The sequence below is a fragment of the Parus major genome, chromosome 1 (assembly GCF_001522545.3).
Source record: "Parus major isolate Abel chromosome 1, Parus_major1.1, whole genome shotgun sequence".
NCBI classification, from domain to species: domain Eukaryota; kingdom Metazoa; phylum Chordata; class Aves; order Passeriformes; family Paridae; genus Parus; species Parus major.
Window position 1 is genome coordinate 111,081,704 of NC_031768.1, and position 27,947 is coordinate 111,109,650.

Here is a 27,947-nt window from a genome sequence, read left to right on the forward strand (position 1 = left end):
TTGGGACACAGCTCCAGCTGAAACTGCTTTCAGCACTGGAATTAAAGGTCTGCAATCTCCTGAGAACCACTGAGGAATATAAACCCCAGCCTAGCAGTTCAGGTAAATTTCGTATGTATAATTTAACACAAACAAACAACCCCTCCCCAAGTAAAGTGAAAACCAATAAAGCAAAATATCTTACATATTTTAAATAAACAACATAAAGAAACCTGAACATATGAAGATGGTGAAAACCAGTCAACTAAAACCAGTTAATTCACAGGTCCTAAATCAGTGCTGTTTTCCACGAATGCTGTAAGAGACTGGATACAAGAGGGCTGCTTGTGCATTGAGATGGTGGCATTTGTCTGTTCAATTGCTGTGTCACCCCCACACAGTACAGCACTTAAGACCATCAAAAAGAGGGACTCTTCAATGTCCTGGCACTGCCTGAGGCACGTGTGCTTCGACAAAAGCTGGATATGTTCCTGTGTACACCCAGCTAAGCAAAGAGTTCCCAAGCCTTTGCATAATGCAATTGCAGGAGCTGTGAGTGCAGCCAGCTCTAAGTGAAGTGTTGTACAGCAAGGCCTGCTGAATTATTTACTCTCTACCAGCACATAACTCAAAACAACATCCTAAAAGTTTTAGTTACACTGAAAACTTCTTGTCTGAGCCTTCTGCAAACCCTGCTCCTGCCTTAAACTGGGAATGTACTGCTCTCCAGCATACATTATGGTGAGGAAAGGAAGCCTCCTGAGTGAAAACATCAGCCTGGCAGCTCATTCCATTTCCACTCTGCACATGTTGAAGGCTGCTATGAATCCAGAGCTTTCAATGCATAACCAACAAGGTTTACAGCCACTAAAATATGGCTCATACATTGTGCATTTTCTTTAAAGAGGGTCAAGGACGATGGCTTCTGCAGGAAACAGGCACCTTACCTCTGTTCAAAACATTTCCCAATTAGAACATAACTTAAAATACTCATCCAATTAATTTTTTTTTTGTTTGTACCTTGCTGATTGAGTGAGCTGCTATCCAAATAACTGCTTTTCAAAAGGGACCTTTCTTAGCCTCTGGTGCTGCAGACTACTGTATTATGTACTAACCCACTGATCCATACTGCCTTCAATTTTCTTTGATGCTTTCTAGTTTTTAAGTGCTGTAGCATAATGTTAACCTTGCAAGTGCAGCATCTATTTCTAACACAGTTACCTCCTGCAATTTATCTGGGCAAATTTTTCAAAGGCAGTACTCTGCGCCAGGAGATGTTCTCTGTGCATCCTGTGCCCCTAATAAATTAAAAAATAGGTAGATAAATAAATGTCAACCTTTAAATCCTGTTTTGAAGGCAGATCACATTATCTCATCAGCTGGAGACTACATCAATGGCTGTGACTTCACCACTTTATAAAACACTCTCTGAACCTCGGATGAGGGGCACGTTATACACAAAAAAATGTGTGTGCAGGAAATATCCATTGTATATCTACAAAATGGGCCATATCCCACTGCCATTAAAATTGATGGGAGTTTTGCCATTGCCTTCAATGGGATCAGCAGCAGTATATAAAGATGGATTGGCTCTGAGCGTGCACACTGGCGCTTTATGGGCGTGACAATATAAAAGCCCTGGTGAAGTAATGGAATGAATTATAACAGTGCTGGGGATGTCAATTTGCCTCCTTCTACCTTCACTTGCTGTACAAGGAACATTAAACATTTCCCTGGTTAGCCACAGAATCATAAAAATTACAGATAAAAAAGTGCTATTAAGTCTACTTCTTGCCAACACAAAATTACTCCTCCTTGTACCTTTTCTAATCCTCTCTGCAGCCCTGCTTTACACCACTCAAATGTTCTGGCATGTTCTCCTCCCTGTAAAGAATTATTCCATCAGCTACTTAATCACACATTCAGATAAGATAAATTTTTCCTAGAGTAAATCAACAAAGCAACATTCCCTCTTAAAAATATATATATATATATATTTTGCTCTGAATTTGCTCTTAGCATTTTATTCCACTTTGGGACAATTAGGAAACACTTGTCGAGAACTTTATCAGTGACATTTTCCCCTGCTTTTCATGGCATTTTCATGGCATTTTCATTTTCAAATGCAGGCAGGAGGAGCTGCTCATTTGTTAGTGGTAGGACAGTTCTCAATAAGGCTGAAATCATTTAAAAAGGAAGCCACCTTTCTGATTTTACCCTCATTTGCTCCTCTCCCACCTTCTCCCTACAGCCTCATCACACTTCTGGGCTTTACTCTGTTTTGGTTAAGGTAGAGAAAACCCAGTCTCCTCTGTTTTTTAGGGTAGGATGTTCAATAAGGACCCAGCACATTAAAGAGGAAAAAGTAGATCTAAAAGATGTGCTATGAGGCACCCTCAGATTAGGGACCTCGAGTAGGTTAAGGTGCTACAACACCACCTATTCTGAGACAGAAGTTTTGCCAAATGACATCAAAAGGTGGTTTGAAAGCCATTCAGATTCTCACTGAAGATATGTGACTCTAAAGATCTCCCCAGCAGCAAAGGAAGTTACTGGGGACAGAGAGAATCAGCAGGACTCGTGTCAGGTCCATCCCCAACACAGATGCTGCTGTACAAGAATGACCCCAGAGCAGCACAGGGACTGAGACAAAGCAACATCAGCCTAAATCTCTTGTGGATGGCTGCAAGATCTGCTCTGACACTGCATACAAACAAGCCCCTTCTCTGTTTTGACTGCTTTATTTGATTTGCCTTGTCAGAAGTGAGGTCAGGCCAAATGCTTGTGGTCCTTAAAGATGAAAGCCTTATGTCAGGAAAGCATCATTTTGGAAAGAACAAGGTGAGGATGTCACTGACCAGATGAAGTGCTGCCTCCATTCAAATCTGGATAGCCGTGCTGTCTTCTAGTGCCTTTATATTTTAAAAAATAGTTCTGCAGCAACATTTGCAGCACCTCTCACTAAAGGATTATTATAGGATTAACCTGTGGGTTTAGGGCAGCAGATCCATTTCTTTTTCCTCTGAACCCACAAAGGTTCACATCACCATGACACCATAGTGACCATGTGCAAAGGGCCATCTCAGCAGAAAACACTGATGTGAAGAAGCACCTTGGACACAGCTGTAGGGGGCAGAAATTCCTCAGGGGAATACAGAAACCGGCCCAGGTTTATGCTCCATCTCTTCCCCTCAAGAGCAGCTGTGACTTTTTGATCCAGGCATTTTGTTTTGGTAGCACACAAATTTTTTTGAAATGGAGTCGTGGAAGCTTGTATGATGCTTGCCCCTGCTGAGAAAACTATGTACAACTACTAAGAAAATAAAACCTGCCAAGGTCATTAGACCTTCACCTCAAGATGTAGGATGCAGACAGGAAGATCAGAAGGAAAACATTTTCTGACAAATGATTGCTGTGATCTGTCTGAAAAAAAAAAATCTTTAGTCAGGAATAGCGTGGTGGGGTGACATCTAAAAGCAGTGTGTAACCAGTGACTGTGTGCCCAGGTTTGGCAAACAGAGAACTCCAAATTTCACTTTTCCCTGGAAGTTAAAAGATTACCAGCATGTGCTGTTCCAATTTCCCCTGGAACGAAGGATCTCATTTATAGCCAATACTGCATAAAGTTACATCAGCTTAGAAGTAAGCCATATTCTACTACAGCCAGGCCTGATTCTCAAATTTTCCTCCCACTCACTAAATCAATTTTTATGATAGGAACACCTACCAATAAAGCCATTTGTTTGGCAAGAAACAGGTAGACATGTTTGATTTAAATGCTTATAGCTAAGTTAAAGACCCTGCAAATTTAAAGCAATTCCACTACAGTCTTCATAACTGATGTCCTCAATTCTCCTTCTAAGACAGTCAAATGAAATGAGGGGATCCTCCCAGACGAGTACAGGCACCTGTGGCTCTCCCACCACTCTTCCCCTCCTCTCACCACTCACAGAGCTCTTCCTGAACAGGCTGCAGCACTGCTGCTCTTCCATGCTAAAAGCCACAGAGTCTCTTCTCCATTATTTCACATTTTTCACCCACTGCTGTAGTCATGGTATTTCCATTTTGCACCTCCTTTAACATGCTTCACCTTCTCTCTGCACACCTTACTGAGAAAGCCAAGAGTTCATTAGTCCCCTGGTCAGCTGCATCAGTCCACAGACATTGTGTAATCTGTTTTTCCGCTCTGCTCCACAGTGGAGAATGCTTTTGACAAGCCATAATTGAACTGTGTCAGGTGCCACTGAATAAAGGATAAAATTTGCTAAATACTGAAACTGCCTTTAGATAAGGCTTTCCAATTTCTTTCTGTGCCAATCCCCCCTGAAACAAGGAAGTGACTTTTTGGATGTTGGAAAAGGGAATGGTAGAAAAGCACAAGAGCAGCTGAACTCCAGAGCTCTCTGTGGCCTCCGAGGTGCTGGCACTGGTGGTGTGCTATGCATACAATTGTGGGCAGCTTCAATACAGACCATGAAGATTTCTCTGGGACTCCTCAAGCCAACAAAACTGGTAATTTTCCTGTGCTCATCTTGTTGGGGCTGCAATTTTCTTTATGACATGACTTGTTTTCCAACCCATCTCCATCATCATTGCTTAGGAAAGAGGAGGGAGGACATGGCAAGGAATTAATTACACTGACCAAAAAGAAAAGGAAAAAAAAAATATATGTAAAAAGGGAAAATGTTGCAGCCTTGTAATGAAGGGGAGCAGAAATCAGAAGCACCCAAGAGATACTTGAATGGACAAGAAGCCTTTTCAAGAAGTGCCTTTGGGTGGACACTACTTGCCAACATGTGCAAATTTTGCCCCTCATCTCTACAGGCCTGACTCCATCCTTTCTGATTTTCCCTTCTCACTCCAGATGTGCTCGCCAAATTCCTGTCACCAGCCAGAACTGATTAGAACAGAAGAAGAAAACCAACTCCACAGCACTCTGGAACTGAATACAAACCAAAATTCATCAAATACAAACAAAAATAACTATCACTTATTAATTAGCCTTGTTTTTACCTCCCTTGTTGGTGCATTTCTAGACTAGTTGGAAAGGGACTCCAGGAGATCAGCAAAGGGTTGTGCAGAACTCAGAGCAGCTTTTAGACACACCAGGAGGCCTTGCTGCAGGGCTCAGGGATTTGCCCATCTGCTGAGACTAAGAGAAGTTCGGCTTTCAAGGCTCTCTTTGCTCTTCCTGTGATTACCCAGTCCATGTCTTACTCAACCATCCAATTCAAGCACATATTTCAATTCCATCCCTGAGCAAGTTACATTCTTGCCTTTCCATTTCAATTTCCACAGGGCAAATGAAACTGACAGGAAGCTTTTTGCCAAAGGTATGGTTATTTCCCCCAGCAGCCTGACATGACTCCAAATCTGGTATTACATTTAATGTTCCTGGGACAGATGCTGTCAGGCCTTTTCACAGAATCATCTGTATACTCAAACTGCATGAACTTTACAGCCTCTCGAGTTTTTAGAGACATTGCTGATAATTTAACACTACAGGACCACCTCAAAGAGTTTTCATCCTAAAGCAGGGGAAAGGATAACAGTGAAAGCTCACACAAAGGGTGAGGTTTCAGAACATCTGATGTATTTGTTTGCCTCAGCAGAAGGTACAGCAGTGTCCTGAGAGCAAACTGTGTAATATACACATAAAATATACTAAATGTTTTCAAACTGAAGGGAGGCAGATTTGGATTTGATATTGAAATTATTAAAAAGAAATTATTTACAGTGAGGGCAGTGAGACAATGGAACAGGCTGCCCCAGAAAAGGTGTGGATGCTCCATCCCTGGAAGTGTTTAATTTGAGATTAATTGTTTTGGATGGGACTGTGCAATCTGGTCTAGTGGAAGGTGTCCCTACCCACAGCAAGGAAGTTGGAACTTGATAATCTTTAAGGTCCCTTCCAACCCCAGCCATTCCGTGATTCTGTGAAATTAATAAATGTACAATGTCACACACCCCTCTTTAAAACAACATTTTTAAAAACAATGATTATCACCTTCCATCTGGGAGAAAAACCCAGATGGGGATGAAAGGGTTCCACTCTGCTTCAACACAAGCATAGGCTGGAATATATACACCATCACTCTTTCAATGCATATTTTTGCAAGCTCAAAATAGAAGAATATTAATAAATTTTAAAAAAAAGCTGGTGTTGATCTAAGTGCTGACCTTTGCATCTGTGTAAACAAGACACCTTTGTTTTGTAAGTAAACAGCTTAGCAAATATGAGACCTGTTCTGCCAGTGCTTGAAGATGGCACTGTACATACAAATCAGCTCTTGCAGAAACACAGACTTCTAGATGTGTTTAGAGAGAATGCAGGATTTCCATGACTTCAGACCACTGAAAACCATTTATTTAAAAATATACTGTATTAGAACCAAGTTACTAAATAGAAAACCAAAACCAGTGCAAAACTCTACCACATTAAGCCTCTATTCTGGAATCCAAATCCCTTTGAAAGCACCACCTTGAAAACAATACAAATCTCCCTGACTTCCTCAGGACTTCTCAGACGCCCACAAGCCCAAGCTGGAAGGCACATTCAGTATTTTAAGTTAAAATAAATTAAACTTCTTGGTTCCTTTTGATCAGGAAATTGCATCATACTGATTTCAGTTGCCTTGGATGTGTTCATATACACACACTATATTTAAATCAGTATTAATTTATCATATACTGCTTGTAAACCACCGGCATCAGGTGGAGGACACTTTTTTTAATTTAGCCACATACATGGGACCCCACGCTCTCCCTTTCTCTGGGAGAACCAGCAGTTCGTGCTGCTGCATTCCAACAAGGAAAGTGAATTCCTGGGAAACACCTCTGGCCATCCCACTTATATCCACAGGCATCACATTCCTGCAGGAGTTCAGGATGAGACTGATCACATCGCTGTTTTCTGCCTTGGAGAGGGTACACGTGGAATAGACCAAGGACCCACCAGGACGCAGGGCTTTTACAGCAGATCTGCAAAGAACAACAGGAAAAAGGGAAAAAAATCAACATCAAAAGTGACATACTGCTAGTGGGAGAATGTGTAGACTTCTAAATCCAGAGTATAAATAAATCTGACAAAAGTAACATTATGAAAATGTCTTAACTGTATATAATTGACAGTTCAGGAAACCACCCACAACACAATTTTGCTTTTCATTTATTATAGTATTCTCAGTTAGCAGAAGGTATTTTTTACACACAGTGACAAGTACAAAGCAGCATTTATTCAGAATATACATCAAGCATTCCTGTGCCCAGCACTGCTGTGAAAATGCTAAAACTATCCACAGAATGGGTTACCCCACATCAAAAGGGCCAGTTGGACACTTGGCAAGATGCTTGTGTAAATCTGAATTAACAGCTTGAATTAATGACTGGGCTGTAATTTTAGAAATATTCCTGATAATTCTGCAACTTATTTAGCAGGTAAGAGGATTTGGGGATGTCACTGAGCCACTGCTTTTCAACCCCATTTTTTAAGGATCATATATTGTTTGTTTATGTGCCCTTCACTTATTAAACTGTTGACAAATTCTGACTAAACAAAGGCAAAATTGTGGCTTAAAGCCTGAAAACTTCTCAGCTACTGGTGGATGGAGGGGCCAGAGGTTCTTTATCACTTGACCACTGAAACTGAATTTCAATAAACTGCTTATTTTCCCCTTAGAGTAGATCTGCCAAGTTCTCATTCAGACACATGAAATACAATCTATGCGTATAAAAATGAGATATGCAAGTTATATTCACCTACTCCAAATTAGGAGAGTAAGCAGAAAACTCAAAAATCTTGCACCACAGAAGAGTATTCTTCAAACCTGGTGCTACCACATTTCTAAAAGAGGAAGCCACACAAAAGGTTCATTTGCTATTAAAACACTGAAGATAAATCCCTTTAAATAATATATTTTTGAGCCATTTTTGGCTGAAAGACTGCACTGTTAGCTGATATACAAATGGATATTACAGGGAAATACCACATTAAATACAATTGTTCCCTAGGTAAGATTTCTTCTATTTAATAACAAGAAAATCAGAATACGTGAATGGTGTAAATGACACTGAATAATCAGAGATTATTACTGACAAAACTGTGCTCACACACCCCCAACAACCCAGGGGAAAAAAATATCCTGGAACAAAAAAAAGAAGAAAATAAACAACCATCTCTTGAAACCAGATGAGGTGAGCAGCCCCCAAATGCAGAAAGTCTGATTCCAAGTCTAGATAAACAAAGACAATGCTATGGAAATAGCAATTCCTCCAGAAACAAGCTGAGGACTTCCCAAGGGTGACAAACGACCAAAAACAGTGACAATTGAGAAAGGAAAGAAGAAAATAAAAGGGGGGGAAAGATAAGCCCTTTTAACAAAATTGCAACTTTTTGGGAAAATAATCAATAAAGAAAAGCTTCAGCTTTCAAAGAGGATCAAAGCTGATCACAGATCAAAGCTGCTCTGAAAGTCCTGTCCAAAATAGTATGGGAACACCAGGACAAATGACTGCTTCAGTCAGATAAGACCACGTGAAAACTCCTGAGGATTATACCTAACCTATTTCTCTTGGGAGCATAAAAGTTACCTTGCTCAATTCTTTTATGAATCTTGGTTATGGTAATCAGCAATCCAGGTATGTATTTTACTGAAGTGTATGATTTTACTTAGTGTAAAAGGAGAGAGCTCTCTTAACTCATGGTGCTCGAAGAAAAATATGTGTTTAATGCCTCTGTCACATCAGGTTTCCAGAAAAAGATGGAGAGAGTGAGCAAATCCAGCCTTAATGAGGGAGCAATTCCAAGTTCAGCCTGATAAAGGCAAAAATGGGTTACAGTGCACTTAGGTTTTCAGTTTAACTGGGCCTAGTGGACTCATTCGAGGATACTCCAAAAATCAGTTAAACCTATTAATTAGTTAAAACTAGAAGCTTATCTCACACCCCTGAGTAGCTTTTCAAAGCCTGCAGAAACGTTTGAGAATGTTCCTGCCACAGGCTGGTATAGCACAACATTCACACTGCCATCCCAAGAGAGTGAAAGAGAGCAGGTGGAACCCTGACATCCTTCCCAGCTCTCATCTTCTAAACTTCTGCACTTACCAGCAGCCATTTGAATTGCCAGATATTCATCCTGGCATCTCAACACACATTTACTCCTTAGAGGGCTCCAAAAGAAGCAGTTCTGGACCCAAAAGCTGTCCCCACTTCTGTCCAGCTCCTTTCCTTGCTGGCAGCTGCCCATTTAAAAGGGCAGGGCTCACTCATGCTGCTGTGCACCCACATATATGGAATTAACTGCTAAATTAAAGCAAAGCAGGGATGTGCAACCTTCCCTTCTCATGAACACCAAACCAGTAAGAGAGCCTGATGCACTACCTCTCAGCCTCACTCCCATCTGGGGAAATTTAAAATAATGTTTTACCCCCATATATTGGATCTTGTTTTTTATCTTTCACATTAGAACTCAAAGAGAACACAGCTGAAATCTAAATGGGCTCTCATAAAATCGAGCTGATGTTCAGATTATTATCAGAATCCACCTACATAACTCATTTTTGATAGACTTTCCCCTGCCAGCTACACCTTTTCCATGCATGCAGGAGTGCCAAGCCCTGAGGGCAGCCAGTAAGCTTGGGAATGTTTTAATGTGACAACTGAGATGTACTTTTAGCAGACCTGAGAATTTTACTCAGAGAAGCAGATAATAGCAACCACTTTCCTACCTCTAAGACAGCATTTAGACAAGAGAGAAAATTCTTTTACCATCTGAAGTGGGAAAGGTAAAAGACAGAAAAAGTAGATGTAGCTATAGTTTACAAGACTAAAAGCCTGGACACTTGCTAAATGTCCTTTTCTACCCATATAGAAAGCAAGAACCCCTCAACACAACATTTTCAAGGACACCATGCTCCTCCAGCTGAGTCCATCAGAGGAAAGAGCAGCACAGGCCTCTGAAGAAAAACTTGAAAATCTCACCTCAAATCCTCCCCCATGTCTAAACCTCAACTTGTGAATCTTTACTGGCCCGTGACCCATAAAGGTCAGCCTGCTCAGTGGAGCTCTCTTTATTTTAAACCTAAACCACGAATTAAAACACCTGAGGAGAATTACTTCAGGCAGCAAGGTTAATCAATGTATCTATCCATCTTGTCAAGTGCAGCAACAGTTGTTTCAGTGCCTGTGCTCAAAGTCAACGCCCGCCAGCCCTGATTAAACCCTGCTAGGCTTCCGATAAACCTGCAGGGAACTGCAAAATTCCAAGTGAGGGAGTGCTGGGTTCAAAGTCACACAGGGTGACACTGAGCTGGGCCAGCAGAGCCAGGGAGTTTGGTCCTCTCCTCACCAGCAGCACAGAGGTTTCATTCAGGAGAGGATTAGATCATCAGAGAATTGTTCCAAGTAAATCTAAAGAAACTTCCTCTCTAATCACTGAAGGAAAACAAGCTCATCCAAGGGATAGGTTGGAGATAAAGCATAACTTAGTCCTACTAACTATAGGACCATCTAAGTCAAATCTAGAATGATTAAGATGCCAAAATATTTTTTCACCTTCCTCTTATTACAATGCCCTGTTTAACAAAACCCACAATATTTAAAGGTAGTTAATCTGCGGTTATTTTTCTCTTAGTGGAACACATGACACTTGTGTTTATTAAAGTGCTAAAACTTCCAGCTGAAATAAAGATCTAGTTAACATAATAATGTTATTTCAGGTACATATATTTTCTGTAATGAATTTCACATGTTTACAGGCACTACCACTGCAAGGTTTCATGCGTCACATGAAGATACATCAGAACACATGATATATCACACACCATGTGTGATACACATTTTAATATTTTAATGAGTTCACACAGAACACATTAAAAGCTCGGGAAACTTTTTCTGGAGCCTTTTTCTGTTTATCTTATTCAACAAGTTCTGTAAAAAAAATTAACACATGCAAATTTCTCCCCTCCTCTTTCAAAATGAGATTTTACAGCATTAGAAAAAAAAAAAAGAAAAGTAAAAAAACCTTTTTATTTCTGCAGGTTGTGTCTCTGGGTACAGGTTCATATTGTACTGTGGAAATCAGAGATACAACAGATGCCTTAATCTATCCTAACTCCCTGTATCACAGGAGTACCAGAAAAGACTTTTTAAAGAAATATATTATTTCAAAGCTCTTTTTTTTTTTTTAGTTTATTTCTCAAGATTTGCTAAGTAAGGGAAAACAAACCAGCATTACTGTTCTAATATCTCAGGGGAAAAAAAATGATCATGCTAGAGCCACATGACAAACCCAAAAAAAACTCTTCCATGCAACTAAAACGTAGCTAGCCAGGACCTAGAAAGGATTTTTCCCTCTGACAGAGAAAACTCTTGGTGTCTCAAACATCCTTTTAAAAATAGGCAGACACAAAAATATATATTTCACACTATAGGCAGCATCTGCATGTCCAGCCTAGGCTCCTGTGCTTGGGTTTATGCTGCATGCCATGGGAAGGGGGAGCATTAATTATGTTAACCACTAGACCATTTTCAGCATTAAAGTGAAAAGATGACACAGTTTTAGGGCAATTTTAAACTAACACAACACTTCAACAGTGCCATCTTTTGGCAATGATGAGGTATTTCTGCTCAATAAGGCAAGATAATGTCTCACCAGAATAAAAAAATGCTAATTCTATTCCTCTCCTTGACTTAAAATATCCACATTACGTTTTGCCTCTCAGAAGACTCCAGACACTTTGTGGCAATATGGCCTGTGTGCCTGTTAAAGGTTTTGCTTCTATTTCTTTCAAACTAGACAAAATGATACAGAAAATCCTTCTGTGTCAAAATACCAATTTTTTTAATACTTTGTGATGGGCAGTGACAGTAGTTCATGCACTCCCTCTGCTCCTCTCTAAGTAAGCTTTGCTCCTGTGGAGAAACACTGAAGCCCAGAATAACAGGAGAATCATTAAAATCAACAGCCTTTTTCAACACTAAATTGAATTATAAATAAAAGGAGACACAGGCATCAAAACCCCCTCAACTAAACAACCAAAATCCACAAATCCAAAAAAACCCCAGTCTATGCTACTCTAGACAAAATTTGTCCCAAAAATCCTGATAAGCAATGTTTCTATTACAAATAACTCTAAATTATTCTAAAGAAGAGACCAAACAAACAGCTATATTTATTGATCTTTCTCCTTTAATGCATGGTGATTCTGGAATATTCATCCTGTTCAAACAGGGATATGCGACAGCCCAGAAGGGAGAATAAAGACCTTTGAAGCCCACTAAAGAGAACTTTAGGGTTAGTGGTTATCCTTACAGCTCATAAAACACACAGAGAAAGGACTGAAGGAGGAATTAAAGCAAAATGTGCTTGAATTCAAATATGTGATCCCAAAAAGCTGCTGAGTAGCTTATTTGTTTAGTCATATGGTCATTTATATATTCAATAAACCTGGCTTTGCAACATATCCTAAGGGACTTGATCCATAAGTTATTCACAGGGTGCTGCCACACTTAAAATCAGGAACCATTTATTTTAACATCTGTGATGAACAACAGCAGTGGCACAGCACTCACTCTTTGTGAAGGAATTCCAACCAACCATGTAAAACCTCCAACAACCCAATCAAAAGTGTTTTGGGGAATGGCACAACACAAACACACACAAAATATTCAGCTTTTTGTACGACAGAAGGTGGCTAAAGAATCCTGCCATCCACAAAACCCACAGCAGATTTGTTGGTCCAACAGTTGGAACTCTCAAAAATTTCTAGTGGAGCTATTGAGAAGATGGTTTTGGACAATAAAAGGATTAACTGGGCAGCTACAGAGGATCAAAAGGAAAAATTCCAGTGGGAAGAGCGGAAGATGTGATGAAGCAATTCTCAGCACAATTTACTCCACATAGCAGAAATGGTACAGTGGTGACATATGCTAAATGTATGATTTTATATTTATAAACACAATTTTTGCCTTCACTCTATAACCACAAAAAAGCTCAGCTAAGGGCACACAATTCCTCTCCTGTGGAAAACTCCACAATCCAGTGAAAATAGAGAGCTGTTTAATTACTCAGAAATGCTGTGTATAGAAGAGTTCCAGCAGTCTGAATGCCTTTGCTGAGTTTTCTAAATTGTATTCTGTTACATTTCTTTTCTGCTGAGCCCTAACACGAGTTCCTTTCAGCTACAGAAACCAGTCTAAGAATAATTACAACATCCATTACAGTTTAACCACTACATAATTGGGCATTCAAGCTTAGTCCAAAATTTAATTTCTCTCTGAGAACCGGTAACATTGGTAAATTTGCTTTTGGGAACCACTGTATTTTGTGTTAGCATTTAGCATCAGGAAATGAATATAACTTTTTTTTTTTTCCACTTTGCGATTTGTTTTCTGCATAAACACTCCAAATAATAACAAGATTTGCAGTGTGTTCTTGGATTAGAGCACTCAGCAGGGATGCTTTGGTTTGGGTATGAGCAATCATTACAATCTCAATTTCCCTCAAATCAGTGGTGCCCTCACTGCTTAGAACATTTGCTGTTCAGCATATATATCACTTATTTACATTTCAGATTTTAAGCAGGCTGCAGGAGGAAGGTTGTTGCAACAGTTTCTTCCAGATCTTCATTCTCTGAAGCCTCTATGTACTTAATTAATTACATTGTATTGCAAATCCTACTTTTCCTTCCTTAACTCCCCTCTTTGATGACCCCAGCTTCCTCCAAAACAGATCCATAAAAACAAATTAGAGGTGAAGCATTCCCTTTATTAAGGAGGGAATCTCAGATTTTAGGCTGTTGCTTGACAGAAATAAAAACAGAATTCCACTTTGCCATTCATTCTACTAGTTTATATGATTCACTTAATCCTCCTGCTAAACTGAAATAATGCTTGGTCCCTCGAGCCTCACCTTCAAATCACAGGATGGTTTGGGTTGGAAGGGACCTAATGATCATCCATTTCCTAACCCCTGCCAAGGGCAGGACACCTTCCACTGTCCCAGGCTGCTCCAAGCCCTGTTCATCCTGGCCTTGGGGACTTCCAGGGATCCAGAGGCAGACACAACTTCTCTGGGCACCCTGTGCCAGGGGCTGCCCACCCTCACAGTCAAGAATTTTTTCCTACTATCCCATCTAAACCCACTCCCTCTCAGTTTGAAGCCATTCCTCTTGTCCTGTCACTCCCTGCTCTTATCATGTATTTCTTCCATTACTCTCAACAGAACTGCTGGAATTCAGCCTTACACTTATTTTTGTTTACAGATACAGGAACCAAGGGCAGGAACACCTGGGAGCATAAAGCACCAGGTAACCTGAACCAATGAACCAGAGAGCCCTGCATGAGCTGGCTGCTGTAAAAAGCAGTACAGCTGGATTCATAGAGGCTCAGCCATCCTGAATACTACAAGAAGTACTACAGAAGGGATTCAAACTCAACTTTTTCTTTGTAATTATGCACTCCAGTCATAAAACACAGGCTTGAATAGGGAAGCATTCCAGAATTTTAGTTCTAATGCGCTTGTCATGAACCCTTCAGCCTTTTCTGATCTTGCTTTATCATTTCTTTTTTCCCCCTTTCATGTGGGATCTGAGATGTCTTTACAACTTCATTCTAAAGTGATCAGGTAAAGAGAACAGTAACCAGCCATACTTCAAATATTTTACCCAATAACCCAATCAATAACTCTTATATCCTCTACCAATAACCCTTTTAATCCAATAACCCTTACAAATTCTAACTCTTGAAAGTAACCATCCTGCTACAACTTATAGCAAAGGTATTTTGTCTTTACAAGTTCTTATTACTGTTTCTAAAGTAAAGAATATTTTCAACAGAAAGTTCTCTCTCTCTTTAGGAATAATTCAATTAAATCTGATTTGAGCTGACAGGAATTTTTTTTTTTTTTTTTTAAAAAACAAGGTTTCTGCTGTCATGAGTTCTCCAGGATTACAATGTGGAATGATTTATGCAAATTCTCAAAATTTCTCTGCATGATGTATGCTTCCTTTTGCTACAGGTTCACAAATTGGATTTTCTATGTCAGATATTGAAAAGGGAAAACTGAAACAGGTCAGTGTTTTAAATGTGATTGATTTCTTCAAAGGAAATGGATGACATGATGCATTACTGCAATAAGATCCTCATATTTCTGTTATAAATCACAGGCTTCTGCCAGGCCTTTTTCAACTGGAAGTCTTGCTAAACTATCTGGAACTGCAATGGGAACTTTCCATAAAAAATTTCCTTTTTTTTTTTAATAATAAAAAATTATTTGATTATTTTTCCCTCAATTTGCTTTGACAGATGGACTTCAGACATGACTGTTACTCCACAAATAACATTCAAGTTTAGAAGGTTTTATTGAAAAGTCACTCTTTTCTTTGCCCCTGTGCAGTTTGAAATGCTTCACAAATGCCAGCCCAGGGCTGGTAGCATTAAAATGTGTAATACACAACAGCCTGGCTTTGGGTCATTGGGGAGATATTCTCAAAAATAAACAATCCTCTCTTTCCCCCACCAAACCTCACATTCTTTTACTTTTTTTACCCTGTAAGTTAGGCCTAGGAGCCTTTCTGTGCTACAAACAATCAATATGGAATATATCTAAACCCATTTTAGCTGTATCCACCTAAAATATTTTGATTTTACAACAGACTGCTGGTAGTCATCTGCAAATGGACATTTCTGTGAATAAGTGAGTTAAGAGGACCATGGCCTCACTGTTGGTATCACCTACAGAGATTTCTACATCCTCATAATCTCAGACCCACTGGTTATTCTAAACAGCATCACAATCACATATTCCTGACATTATTTTCAGAGGAGGAATCCTGGGTTCATTTATTAAATCTTGACCCCATGTAATTTTTATTTATTACAGGAAGTCCTCAAAATAAATAAGATTAATTACAATTAATTATCAAAATAATTAAGATTACTAACTTATTAAATTTAAAATAAGTTAAAAAAATAATTTTTTGCACTTCTCACCTTAGAAGCTGGAATTGCAGGGAGGACAACTCCTTCCTTTGCATGAGCCTGAGCACAGCTTGCTGAGGGTCAGCAGAGAAGAGCCAACTTCTGTCATTTGAACAAGGAGCATCAACCAGTACCTGAACAATTAATAAAATCAAACTTTAAAAATGTCAACAAAGATGGTCACTCTTTAAACACCATGTGCCAAAATATATTCAATTTTTTTTTGCAAGTATTACCAAAACTTTACTTTCCATTTTGGGGGTGAAATGATGCCATTACTATTTTTAGATGTTTTTATGGGGTTAGCAGGTGGGGAGATAAAAAAATCAGTGCTCTGAAAGGAAAATCTACCTGAGCAGCTCCCTCTTGTTCTCCACCCTTTCCTAATTACACATCATGCAAAGATTACAGCTACAAGGTCTTCAGACTTCCCTCCCAAGGATGAATGCACAACATCATCCAACACAGGAATAAATGCACAAAAAGCTTCATAAAGTGTTTTCTCTGCAAATCCTGTACGTGAGTTTATTCCCCTGATAGGTCAGGTATTTTCATGGGGGTCCAGGAAAACAAAACAAAACAAAAATACTAAAAAGACAGCAGCATAGGAAGAAGAAGAATCAGAATTCAGAAATACAATTTGCCAATAATAATGTTACCTTGTCATAAAATTCAGGCTGAAGATCTCCAATCTGTCTACCATCCAGTTTAGAGACTGTTATCAAGTTGATCACAGGATCTGGGATGAAGGATTCTATTGTCTGCTCCAACCATCTTGACCTCAAATCATCATATTCGTTACAGTGAAAATGACCTTAGAAAATTAAGGAAAAAACAAACAAACAAACGAAAAAAAGAGAAGTAAACTTCAGAAGAGAATTCTTTATAATTTATTTTCTCTTATGTTTTTACAAATGCAAGGAGCTAGACCCCTTTCAGAAATTCTACTACATTGCCATGACTACCATGGAGTTCATACCTTATGTGCCTGTGTTATTACACTTTTTAGAATATTACTTAATTTTTATACACCTAAATAAATTTCTACATGCTCCTACAGAGCAAACCCTAAATATTTACTAGCAAATTCTTCTGTAGCAATAGATTTCCAGAGTAAAACAAACTTTAATCAAGACCCATATCCAAAGAGTGAGTGCCTTCCTGGGCTCCCTGAGCTACCAACTAAATGAAGTGCATGCCCCATATTGTTATTAAACTGTCTTTTAAATAAATAAAGCATTGATTTTCTGTATCTTAAGGTACATCTCAGCATTCACTGAGGTATGTTAAGAATCAAATCCTTCACATCTTCCATTCTAAGCAACAGTTTAGAACAGTTCAGAAGCAGACAGAGGGTGTTGGGGTTTTTTTTCCTTAAACCTTCTAAAAGGACAATTCCTATTTAATTTACTTCATTAGCATCACCTCATTCCTCTAGAAGAGGGAGGGAAACCAGTTGCAATCAGCTGGTGCAGGTGGTTATAGTAGTGGCCTCGTCAGCAGGAACATAAGGTGCTGTGAACAGTTTGAAACAATTATTATCCAAGCCAGCAAATACACTTGGAAACAGCACTCACAGCTTGCTTTAACTCCTTGGCCCAAGCTGCTGCTTGCCTCCTAAAGACTCTGATCATCTCAGAATCCTTCTCCAACCAATTCCTTACCATAAACCTTCTCCCTTTGCCCAGATCTTGCACATTTCATCATTTCTTATGTTCTGCTTTACATCTGCATACTTAAATTTACCTGTAATATTTGCACAGCATTGAAAAATGAGGCAGCAGAGGAAAAGAAAAAATAAAATAAAAAAGGACAAGCATTCTAAGATTGCTGATTACTTACATCCCTGTGCCAACAAATTGACATGGCTTTAAGTAACTTCTGGACAGGAAACAGTGGAGAAAAAAGTCCACAAAGCCACCCCACTTCTGCCTGTCACTCTGCAGTAACCTATGTTAAAGTAAGGACTGCATTTTCAATCCTCTTTTAGCAATCAGATTTCATAAAACTCTTATTAAACAGCATTGAACTAGGTGGAATACAAATTGTTGTTTGGTTTTTTTTCCTCCACCAGCACCTGTCTCCCTCCATTACCTGGACAGGCACACTGCAGGATAGCTACAGATTTCCCCCCTGGTGCAGCACAGAGATCCAGAACATCTTCCCCATCCTTCACCTCCAAGGCCAGCACGGGCAGCAGCGAGGCAGCATTGAGCAGGTAATACTCCTTCAGTCTGCCAGGCTGGTGTTTCTGTGCAGGGAATCTGCCAGGAGCTGTCCTGGTGTAACACCTGAAGGCTGCTGGGAGGTAGGGCAGAGCTGCTGGGAAGGCAGCATGATATCCCTGCTCAGCCAGGCTGCTCTCCAGGCCGGGGCTCTGGCTGAACCTGTTCAGCAGCACGGCGTGCTGCCAGCACCACGGCGAGGTCAGCACATCTCTAGGGTGAAAAAGGGAAAGCTGTTCAATAACCCAACAAATAAAACAGTGTAGGAAGCCATTAGTTACAACCTCACCATTGGATAATTCTGGAGTAGTCAGAAATTAATCATTTTGGTTAGGAAAGTATGCAGGAAAATAATTTTAATAGGAAATCAAGTCACTGTTTTTTTCTAGTTATTGCATTTAAAACCCCAATTTCTTCTGCAACAAGGCATTCTTTATTTTCCTTATTTTATCTAGAAGATATAAATGAAGCATAACACTCTTCCTGATTATAAAGCACCTCCCTAGGGACAAAGAATAACTGTAATATTAGTTGTAACCAACAAGAATAATCACACAGACATTGGCTTTACAATGCTCATTCCAGCCAACACTAAAATGCCATTTTCACAGGTGTTCTTTTTTACATTTTATGTTCTGCAAACACTGGCCCAGTAAAACTTAATTCAACAGCTGTTTTTGGAAGGGAGACAGCAGTGGCATGTGATAGAAACATGCTTGTTTGGATTTCAGTTTGCTCTTTCAGGACTTTCTTACATGGATTTCCCCCCTTTCTGTTTGAATTATTATTAGTAATTTTTCATTTAATCTAAAAGAAATATTCTTCAGGAGTATTCAGTGCCTAAAGCAGAAAAACACATTGATCCAATCTAAGAGTTTTTATGTTGACTCAATTAAACTAATGCTATGCATCTATGCCTTTTGTTTTTTAAGAATGAGGTTCTTTAGCAGCTGCGTGGTCAAGACCCAAATTAAGTGACAGCCTTTGCCATACATGTCATTACTAATTTAATTCCTTATCCTCCCCTTCCTTCCATGTCCCCAAAGCCACAGACCTGACAGTGCTCCATGCCTCTCCCAGCTCTGCCGTGTACTGCTTCTCAAAGTGATCCAGAACCACCTGACAGATCTGCTTCTGGAGCTTCCCTTTTTTCTCCAGCTTCAGAGAAAGGAGGAAAAAAGAAAAGTAGTAAAGCCAAATTAAACCCTCTCTAGTTCTCACTAGAATGAATAAAAAACATTTTTCTAATGACATCAACTTGGTATCGGTGATATTAGAACGCTCAAATATTAAGACCACATCCTCATGTGATCAAGATGTAACAGACATTTCAGAGAGCGAAGGAGTTAAGCTATAGCACAGTTTTCCTCTCTGCTCGGCTGGTTAATAAGTACCCCTCCATAGCCGCTGTGCTGATAATGCAGAGGCTCCTGGGCCTCTGATGGAGTTTAACCTACGAAAGGAAGGGAAAGAGCTTTTGGTTTCTGAGCAAACCCCAGGGGCAAACGCTGAATTTCCCTCCCTCAGGGCACCCAGCAGCCGTCCCGTCCCACCGCGCCGGCCCAGAGGCGGCACACGGACAGGGAGGGCCGGGGCCGGCTGTGGGGCCGGCAGTTCCCTCTGTGTGCCGGAGCAGCTGCCCGCAGGAGGTACACAAACCCAGGGGACACTCGGTGCTGTGGCGGAGGCAGCGGGGAGCGCACACGGAACGGGCGGGCTCTTGCCGCTCGCTCTGCCCGCGCAGGAAGCGGCCGGGACCCTGCTGCCGCGCTTCCGCCCGGCCCCGGCGCCAGCTCTGACCGGGGCTCCAGCCCCGGCCCCGGCCCCGGCTCCAGCCCCGGCCTCGGATCCGGCCCCAGCTCACCCGGCCCCAGCCTCGGCCCCAGCTCACCCGGCCCCAGCTCACCCGGCCCAGGTCCGGCCCGGCCGCCCGGCCCGGCCGCAGCGCGGCCCCAGCACGGCAGGCGAGCGGCAGCGCCGGGCCCCGCATGGCCCGAGCTCCCCGGGCGGGCCGGCAGCGCCGCGGCTCGGCCCCCGCTCTCGTTTCAGCGTGCACGGCTGGGAATAAGAGCTTTTCACAGCGCCACAGAACGTGAAGGGGAAGGAACGGACCTTAAAGAGCAGCTGGTCCCAGGCACCTCGGCCAGGGGTGGGGACACAAACCCCTAGAGGATGCTCAAGTCCCCACTGAACCTGGCTTTGAACACTGCCGCGGCTGAGGCATCCCACAACTTCCCTGGGCACCTTGTTCCCATGCTTCAGAGCAAAAAAAAACAAACTAAAAAAACCCCAATAAAACAAAAACCCCACTTCCTAATTTCATTTATTTATTTAAATTTTTATTTTTTTACCGTGGGAGGCTGACCTGCCGTCCAGACTCCTCTGCCTCACCATAGAGAAAAAGCCCCAGGGCTCTCACTTAATCAATTTACAGGAGTGATCCTCATCCCAGCGCTCTGGATGCTCTGATGGCACCCACATCCCCCGCACCATCAGGCCTCTGCTCGTGCCTTCTCACCAGACCTTTATTCCTGTCTGGCCCAGGCTTTGGAGTGCTGCTCAGCTCATCTGAAGCACACCGGAGATCAGCTCCAGCTTCACCCGCTGCTGCTGCCATGAAAAACTGCCGGAGGCTTGAGAACTATTCACAGAATTCTCTTACACACACTTTCAGATAAAACACTCTGGGGATAGGAATCAGGAGGACCACTGTACCCCAGGTCAGCAGCACTAAAATCTGAGGCTGCTCTCTTGTGATCCCTTCATCTGGAAAAAACTCGAGACCTGCAAACTGCTCCCGCAAGGAAGGACATCCCACTCTGTTGGACATCACCTGCTGCAATCAGTGTCCCAGCAAAATAAATCCCCCCACACCCTCCCTTTCTTGCCCATTGGTCAGCTCTTGCTAAGAACAAGCCCTATGGAAGCAGCAAACTTGTTTAAGAGAGTTTTAATTAAAGCTTCTGCAGGCTGAACGCAGCCTCTGAAACCCAGACTGGAAAGCAGTGCAAAGGTAATGGCAGGAGTGCTATCGTATGGATAAATATTTGAGTTTCAGCCACCAGCTAATGAAGACTAAGCGTTTTTGCTCACATCATGCAGATTAGCATCAGGCTTGAAAGCTTATTTAAAATGCTTCTATCAGGGTTATGACAAAGGGCCTGGAGGCAAAACAGAGACCTCAAACACAAAGGAAACCTGAAAGGCATTTTGCTAAGTGAATTTTACCAACAGAACAAAACTGGTATAAATAGTAGTTCTCTGTGTTTGTAATTCTGCCAGGGCCCGTACCATACCAGAAAATATGCACAAGAATTGAATTTTACTGTACTAATAAAACAAAGGTTTGCTGAATGAGTCCCCTTCCCCTAAATCTGTGGCTATATTCCACTGTATGATAGATGGTGCCATCGGTGTTACTGTGTCTGAAACCTGATTTGCACCAAAGCAAAGCAAGGACTCAGTCAGCATCGCCACCATCACAGCCAAACTGCAAACAGCAAAAATGCATCTTGTATCTCTCTCATGTCCTACTGCAGATAAACTTATCTCAAATTACATTTACAACAGGCTCCATTACTTACTCCATTTACAAATCCATCTATTGAAATACTGGTGGGTATGTTCTATTCAAAACAGTAAACTATTTCAAATTTAATGAATCCCAGGTGCCACAAAGCTAACATGATGGCAAAGTTATTGGGTAGCATCCTGAAGTTAGAGTAGTAAACTTTCCACTAAAATACTGGAATATATTACTGAAAAGAATACTGCTTGAATCTTAATTAAAGGGAAAAAAATTCTACATTGTTTTCTTTGTTACAATCCATCAATCCTTTCCAATCTCACATCAGAGACCTAATGGACACCAAATATGTCTATTTTTAATAATTTTGATTTTAATAATTTTTGATTTTAGAACCTTTAAAATCTATGAGTAAGGTCTTTCTGTGAATTCTAGGATGTAACTAAAAGGGTTGTTACCTGAACAACGTATTTTGAAGTACTGAGTCTCACATTAATTCGGTTAATGAACATTACTATTCATTCTCAGAATATACTTACCTTTGAAATATTTTGTCTAAAATGTATTTAAGATGTTACACATATATAATGCGAATTGTTCTGCTTAAATAGTGAATTCCTGTGTACTTCCCACTCCTCTGTTTAAATACAAATACTCTTAGCTGCATGCACTGATGATGTGACGCTATGATGAGAAAAATGATGATTTGAAAGTGATGCTATGGATAAGAAAAAGTCTGACCAAGTCTAATTTGTACTCTCAGTTTACAGCTGCACAACTGTTATCTCTCAAACGTTAAGTGCACTATCAAACCTCTTTATAGATATACATATACACCAAACTTATTGCCAATCTATCAGTGCATTCTAAATTTGATTGCATTTCTCCTGCAAAAATGTGCAAAGATTCTGTCTATAAGGTATCTATCTCATACATTGTAGAAATGTGAGACTTGTAGCCCTTAAATATTTTATGTCTAGACTTACCCCCAAAAATTGTAAATTTATGGTAATACAGGCAACATGTTGATGTTTTGCATTAGTTTTATTCTATATATAAATGTCATCTTGAGCAAATAAAAAGTCATAGCAGTATAAATAGCTGAAAAAACCCCACCACAGTAAATAATTACAAAGCATATTAATAAAATACAAACTTATAAAACATTTTTGAGTACATTGGTCACATACTGATAAAATTTATTTTAAAAGCAAAAATCAAAAATGATACATGTGTCCACGCACACAACACACAGTTCATATATAAGCATCAACATATTAGTTTCTCAAATTTTGTTACCACAGCAGTATTTAGCTTAATTTTTAATAAAGACTTCCATGACTTTATTTTAGGAAAGAGAGAAAACAAAAGGGTAATACATTCCTATAAATTGAAGCTGTAAAAAAGTAAGCCTGAAAATGTAGAGCCTTTAAGCCAAAAACTTAAGTGGTAACAGAGCTAGTGTTAGTAAAGTTGAGATTGCACATATAAAATTTTTGTGCAACCTCGCCTCCACTTAGTATTGTGTTGTCTGAAGGGAAAATGACCAAATCCTGAGAATAATCCAACAGAATTGTGTTACAGTATTAGAATACAACAAAAGTATTCTCATGCTGGTAGTCACATAGAAATTGTTTCCTCCTTTCTCTAAACTAGCAAACATAGAGGAATAAACCTCTCCACCAAACTTAGTACCCTTAAGACTGATTCCACCTTACTCTTTTAAAATCTTAATAATTTCATTTTAGTATGGCAGATGTTTGTGCAACTCCTTGCTGCAAAGGGCGTATGGCAAAGATTTCCAGTACCAAAAAAGTGCTGAACATGTAACACAACACATTGTTCCAACATCAAAACTCCTTTGGTAAAACCACATTATTGACAACAGAGCATAACATAAAATTATCAAACACTGCTTCTCCAAAAAACCCCCTGAATGGGCACTTCATTCTGTCATTAAAAGGCAGAACAATGAACCTTTACAAATACACCACTGGTTGTCTCCAACGTAACAGTAAAAACATTAAACAGGAATATAGCAAATTGTAAATCTTGTTTAGATATCACTTGTATGTGACTTCCAACACATTATATGGAAGTGTTATATAAATCCTTAAAAACCTGGGGTTTCTTTAGTATGAAAGATGGTATTTTAGTATTATTGAGATTAAAACCTGTGGGAGGTCATCTGCATACTGGTTGATTCAGTTTCCCATCAAAAATGATGATTTAATTAGTGCAAATTTCCCACTATGTGCAATTTTCTTGTTTGTTGTAGTAGACAATACAGGATTTGACTATTTTTTTTCACAGAATTTATTACCTATGTCAAACTCAGTTAACAAAACAAAGAAAACAACGGATAAGAAAACTTCCAGACAGTTCAAACAGCATTATTTTGTATAAAATACATTTATTTTAATTTTTTTTATCTTACCCTCTGCTTTAGATTGCCAGAAATATGAAATATGTAATGTAATACCTAAGAAAAGTTATTGGTACTGTAAGATAAATGTAAGAGTCAAACACATTTTATTTTTATGCACTTGACTATCAGCTTTCTAATGCTCCCTAGGTATCATTTTATTGGTAATACAGGTACATTTACCTACATTACCTACTTTATTAGTTTGTAGGTACACCATTCCACACAAACTTCCAACTCATTTTATAAAAAGATAGAAAAATATATTCAATATTTGTTTAACCTTTCTACATTCACCCTATCATACAGGAATCTTACAAAATGCTTTAGAATCATTTATTCCCTGAAAAAATGCCAACACCTGCACAGCACCTGAAGAAAGGTCTCGGTGGGAATGTACAATCCAGTATTGTAGGATCTTGAAGGTATTTTTCTTCAGGTTTATAGCCATGTCTTTTCACAAGTAAACCAAATAAATCCTGAAGAGCTGGTGATGTGAAAAGTAAATGATAAAGTCTGACCACCTAAGTACAACAGGATGAACTCCATGTTGAGCTGTCCCATGTTGATAAAATGTCATTTAAAAAAATTTCCTTCAAGGGTAAAAAAAATGATAGGATTTTTAAATTATGTTTTTTAAAATTGTCTTTGTGCTCCAGTTAAGCAATGACATCATGGGTATCACTGTTGGGTCTCTGGCGAAGAGTCAGTGGGGGCAGAGGCTTTCCATAGAAATCTGTGGAAGAAATCCCAGAGCAGAAAAACACATCAGTCTCTCACCTACTACCTTCCTGGCTCTAAGAATGTTTACTAGATTCTTGTTTCCTTAATGAAAGCCAGGTATTCCATGAGTTTAGAGCTAATTCCTACAAGCAAACTTTCAAACCTAGGGCTAATGAATGTCTGGAGATGGACTGGCCAAACAAGGGTTTAATTACATTTTGTCATACGTGCATCAGTATTAGCAAGATCAAGCCCAAAGGGGATCTTGTAAACATCCCTGAAAATAGGAAAGGAGAAATCCAAAGTGTACAAATAACTGAAAAAATGAAGCACTGAAATTTGTATGTTGCTGTAGTCAAGGCTGCACTGCAATATAGTTTTAAATGACAGTAAAACTGTGCAGAATCAAAAATTTTGGGACTGGTTATGGATGGCATTTGTCTTGGAAGCTAAAATAACTTTCTAAAATAACTATTTCAGAATTTTTAGATAAAACTGCAACTTTTCCTTTCATCAGTAAAAGAATTTAAAGTGGTAAAACTGTACAACACAAAGTTAATAAGTACATCAGGAGAGAGTGACAAGTGTTCAAAAACATTTGTAATGGATATAAAATAAAAAACCCATGCAGACTGGAACATGCAAAGCACTTCACAAGCAAAATTATATGGAAGATGGTAAGAGGAAAGAGACAGAAATCAAGAAAAAATAAAAGCAGCTTTTTGAAACATTCAAATCTCTTTTTTTTTTATACAGACCACCTCTTCCCCAACAAAGCCTTGATGGCCTGCCAACACAAAATTCAGCTTTAATAAATCATCATTTTCAATGAAGAATATATCCCACTTGTTCTACAGATGCAGTAACTTCTCTTAAAATTTCATTCCTGAGCTAACAAACTGGACTGCACTACTTTAAGCATATGTGGACCTGTTTGTAGGATCAAGGTTTTAATTATCCTTACATTTATCAGCAAAATGAAAATATTTTTATATTATTGTCATAAATATTTTGATTTCAATAGCACTAAATACAGCAGCAAGAAAACTGCAACAAATAATTCTAAGGTCAGTGGATGGTTTTATTCACCCATTTTTTGAGGACTGGCAGAGCACTTTAGGACTGGCAGGGAATTTTACCTCCTATAATGAAAGAGGTTTAATATTTCTGCAAATGCATCCTCCACTGACAATAAACAGGCACTCATCACCTTGTGTTGTGCCAAAATTATTAGCATGACTGGAAAAATTGCAGTCTTTAGTGAATGCAAGTAATCAAAAAGTGTAATTACAAAGTTTGAATGTCTGAAAAAACTTTTAAACCCACCTTTGAATTTTGGGCAGAGCTGGGGGAAGAAAAACAAAAATCAACAGTGATTCATTTCTCTGCTGAAGTGACAACCAAAAATAAGCTGATTTTCAGAAAGATGCAATTTAGGCGTTATGGTAAAAAAAGAATCCAAGTTAGGCTCCACTGGTCTTAGGGAAACTCTGAGTTTCCAGTCAGGAACAGATTTTCAGTATGCAAAATAGGTAAAAATTCATTGAGAAACACTGTTGTGTGAGAGACAATGGGCAAGGCCAGATGGGAAATTAAATCACTGCAAGATGGACTTAGCAAGTGCTGGGTTAACAGGGGAACTCAGTGATCTTAAGGGTCCTTTCCAGTCTCAATAATTCCCTGACTCTGTGGTTCTCCAACTGACAGAGTTAAAGCCCCGCAGCTGCTTTAAGCAAAAGAAATAAATAAATGAAGTTTTTGGAAATCAGGACCCAACTAAAGGTTTGACAGTGCTGGGGAAAGGACTTTTTTAATTTATAAATAGTCCTTTCCTAATAGCTGTTTCCTTGCTAGGATTTTTAAGTGTGAGTCTTGTGAGTGGTTCAAAATTCCTGAAAAAAAGAATAAATCTCCCAAAGAGTAGGCAATGCCTTGAATTCAGCTGTAAATTCTGAGTACATAAAGTTTGCTCTTACACCTCTGGTCAAGAAATTTCCCTACCAATGTATTTGCCATTGTTAACTTCCAAAATTATTTAATAATTCTACTTATTTTACAAATTAACACTTAGCTTAAGCAGGTTTTTTCCTCTTTGTCCCACCCATGCTCTTCCTACAGAATGCAACAGTTCCCTTAGGCACAAATAAAAATTGAGTTCCTTTTCTTCCCCTCCCTACCTCTTCATCTGGCTTTCCTTTCTTGTCGACTTCTCTCTACTTGCCTTTAAAAAAAAGAGCAAGATGGGTTTACAGTTAAAATTACAAATCACATTTTAAACAGATGAATTTCATTCCTGTGAGAAATAAATATTTTGGGTTTAGAAATCTTATTTCCCCTTCAGGCATCTTTTGGTTCTCTGGCAGAAAAGCTCCTTGTTCCTGTGTTCCAGATGTCTCCAAATTCACTTTACAAAATTTGAAAAATAAGAATGTAATAAAAATGAAGAAGCTATAATCTCAAATTCAGGAAAAAAATGTAATACCAACATATGAAAAAACAGTCTTCCACAATCTTCCAAAAATAGAAAATAGTCATTACTGAAGCAAGAAATCAAGACTCTTTGATATTTCCAGTTAAAAATGTTCATTTTAAATGCAGTATGTATTTGGACTCTTCAAGTAACTGTCCCCATTACTCTTTGCAATGTGTCACTTTAAAATTTTTAGGTGCAAATAACTTCAGATCATTAACAACTTCTGACATGCCATGCCACTTTAAAGTTAATGAGGGAGTTGGAGAGAATTCATTGTTTTTCCTAATAAAAAATCAGACTTGAAAAAATCAAAAAGATGCTTTCTACTAAGCAAAAGAAAAAGCTTATGGTCAATAAAACATGGAATTCAGAAATGAAAAACAGATCAAGAATGAAGTGAACATAGAAGTGAATGGACAATGGAGAATGGTTTAAAAAGGTACAAAACCCCGAATACTTTCAATTACCAGGATGATGTGTTTCACCAAGAGGCTCAAGTTTTCGAAGTCTATTAAGTTTGGGAGTTCCCCATCCAACTAAAGGAAAACAAAAACTGTCAGAGCATTCCATGACTGCACTGGATTATTCTGAGCTGTACAGACACCACATCTCCTTGGG

General features: G+C 39.4%; 2 protein-coding genes across 9 annotated transcripts in view; both read right to left on the bottom strand.

Moving 5' to 3' along the window:
* Nucleotides 1-6,314: 6,314 nt before the first annotated feature.
* Nucleotides 6,315-20,187, bottom strand: NSUN3 (NOP2/Sun RNA methyltransferase 3). The gene is made up of 6 exons (XM_015645973.3): nucleotides 20,089-20,187; nucleotides 19,237-19,340; nucleotides 18,052-18,395; nucleotides 16,617-16,771; nucleotides 15,970-16,091; nucleotides 6,315-6,960 (listed from the first exon to the last, which is right to left on the bottom strand). Exons 1-6 carry the CDS (start codon nucleotides 20,170-20,172, stop codon nucleotides 6,690-6,692), a joined length of 1,080 nt encoding a protein of 359 aa, XP_015501459.1. The 5' UTR covers nucleotides 20,173-20,187; the 3' UTR covers nucleotides 6,315-6,689.
* A 2,546-nt stretch (nucleotides 20,188-22,733) lies between these two features.
* The window catches only part of ARL13B (ADP ribosylation factor like GTPase 13B), a 33,359-nt gene continuing 28,145 nt past the window's right edge, over nucleotides 22,734-27,947 (bottom strand). For 3 of the 8 annotated variants that reach the window (XM_019006755.1, XM_015628647.2, XM_015628608.3), the window contains 2 exons: nucleotides 27,797-27,865; nucleotides 22,734-24,869 (listed from right to left, as the gene is read on the bottom strand). In XM_019006755.1, coding sequence (XP_018862300.1) covers nucleotides 24,793-24,869; nucleotides 27,797-27,865 — 146 coding nt within the window. In that variant the 3' untranslated portion in view covers nucleotides 22,734-24,792. Of the gene's footprint in view, nucleotides 24,870-26,182; nucleotides 26,202-27,033; nucleotides 27,078-27,796; nucleotides 27,866-27,947 lie in introns of all 8 variants that reach the window. The other 5 variants (XR_001521763.3, XR_001521765.3, XM_015628618.3 and 2 more) reach the window with 5 other exon arrangements.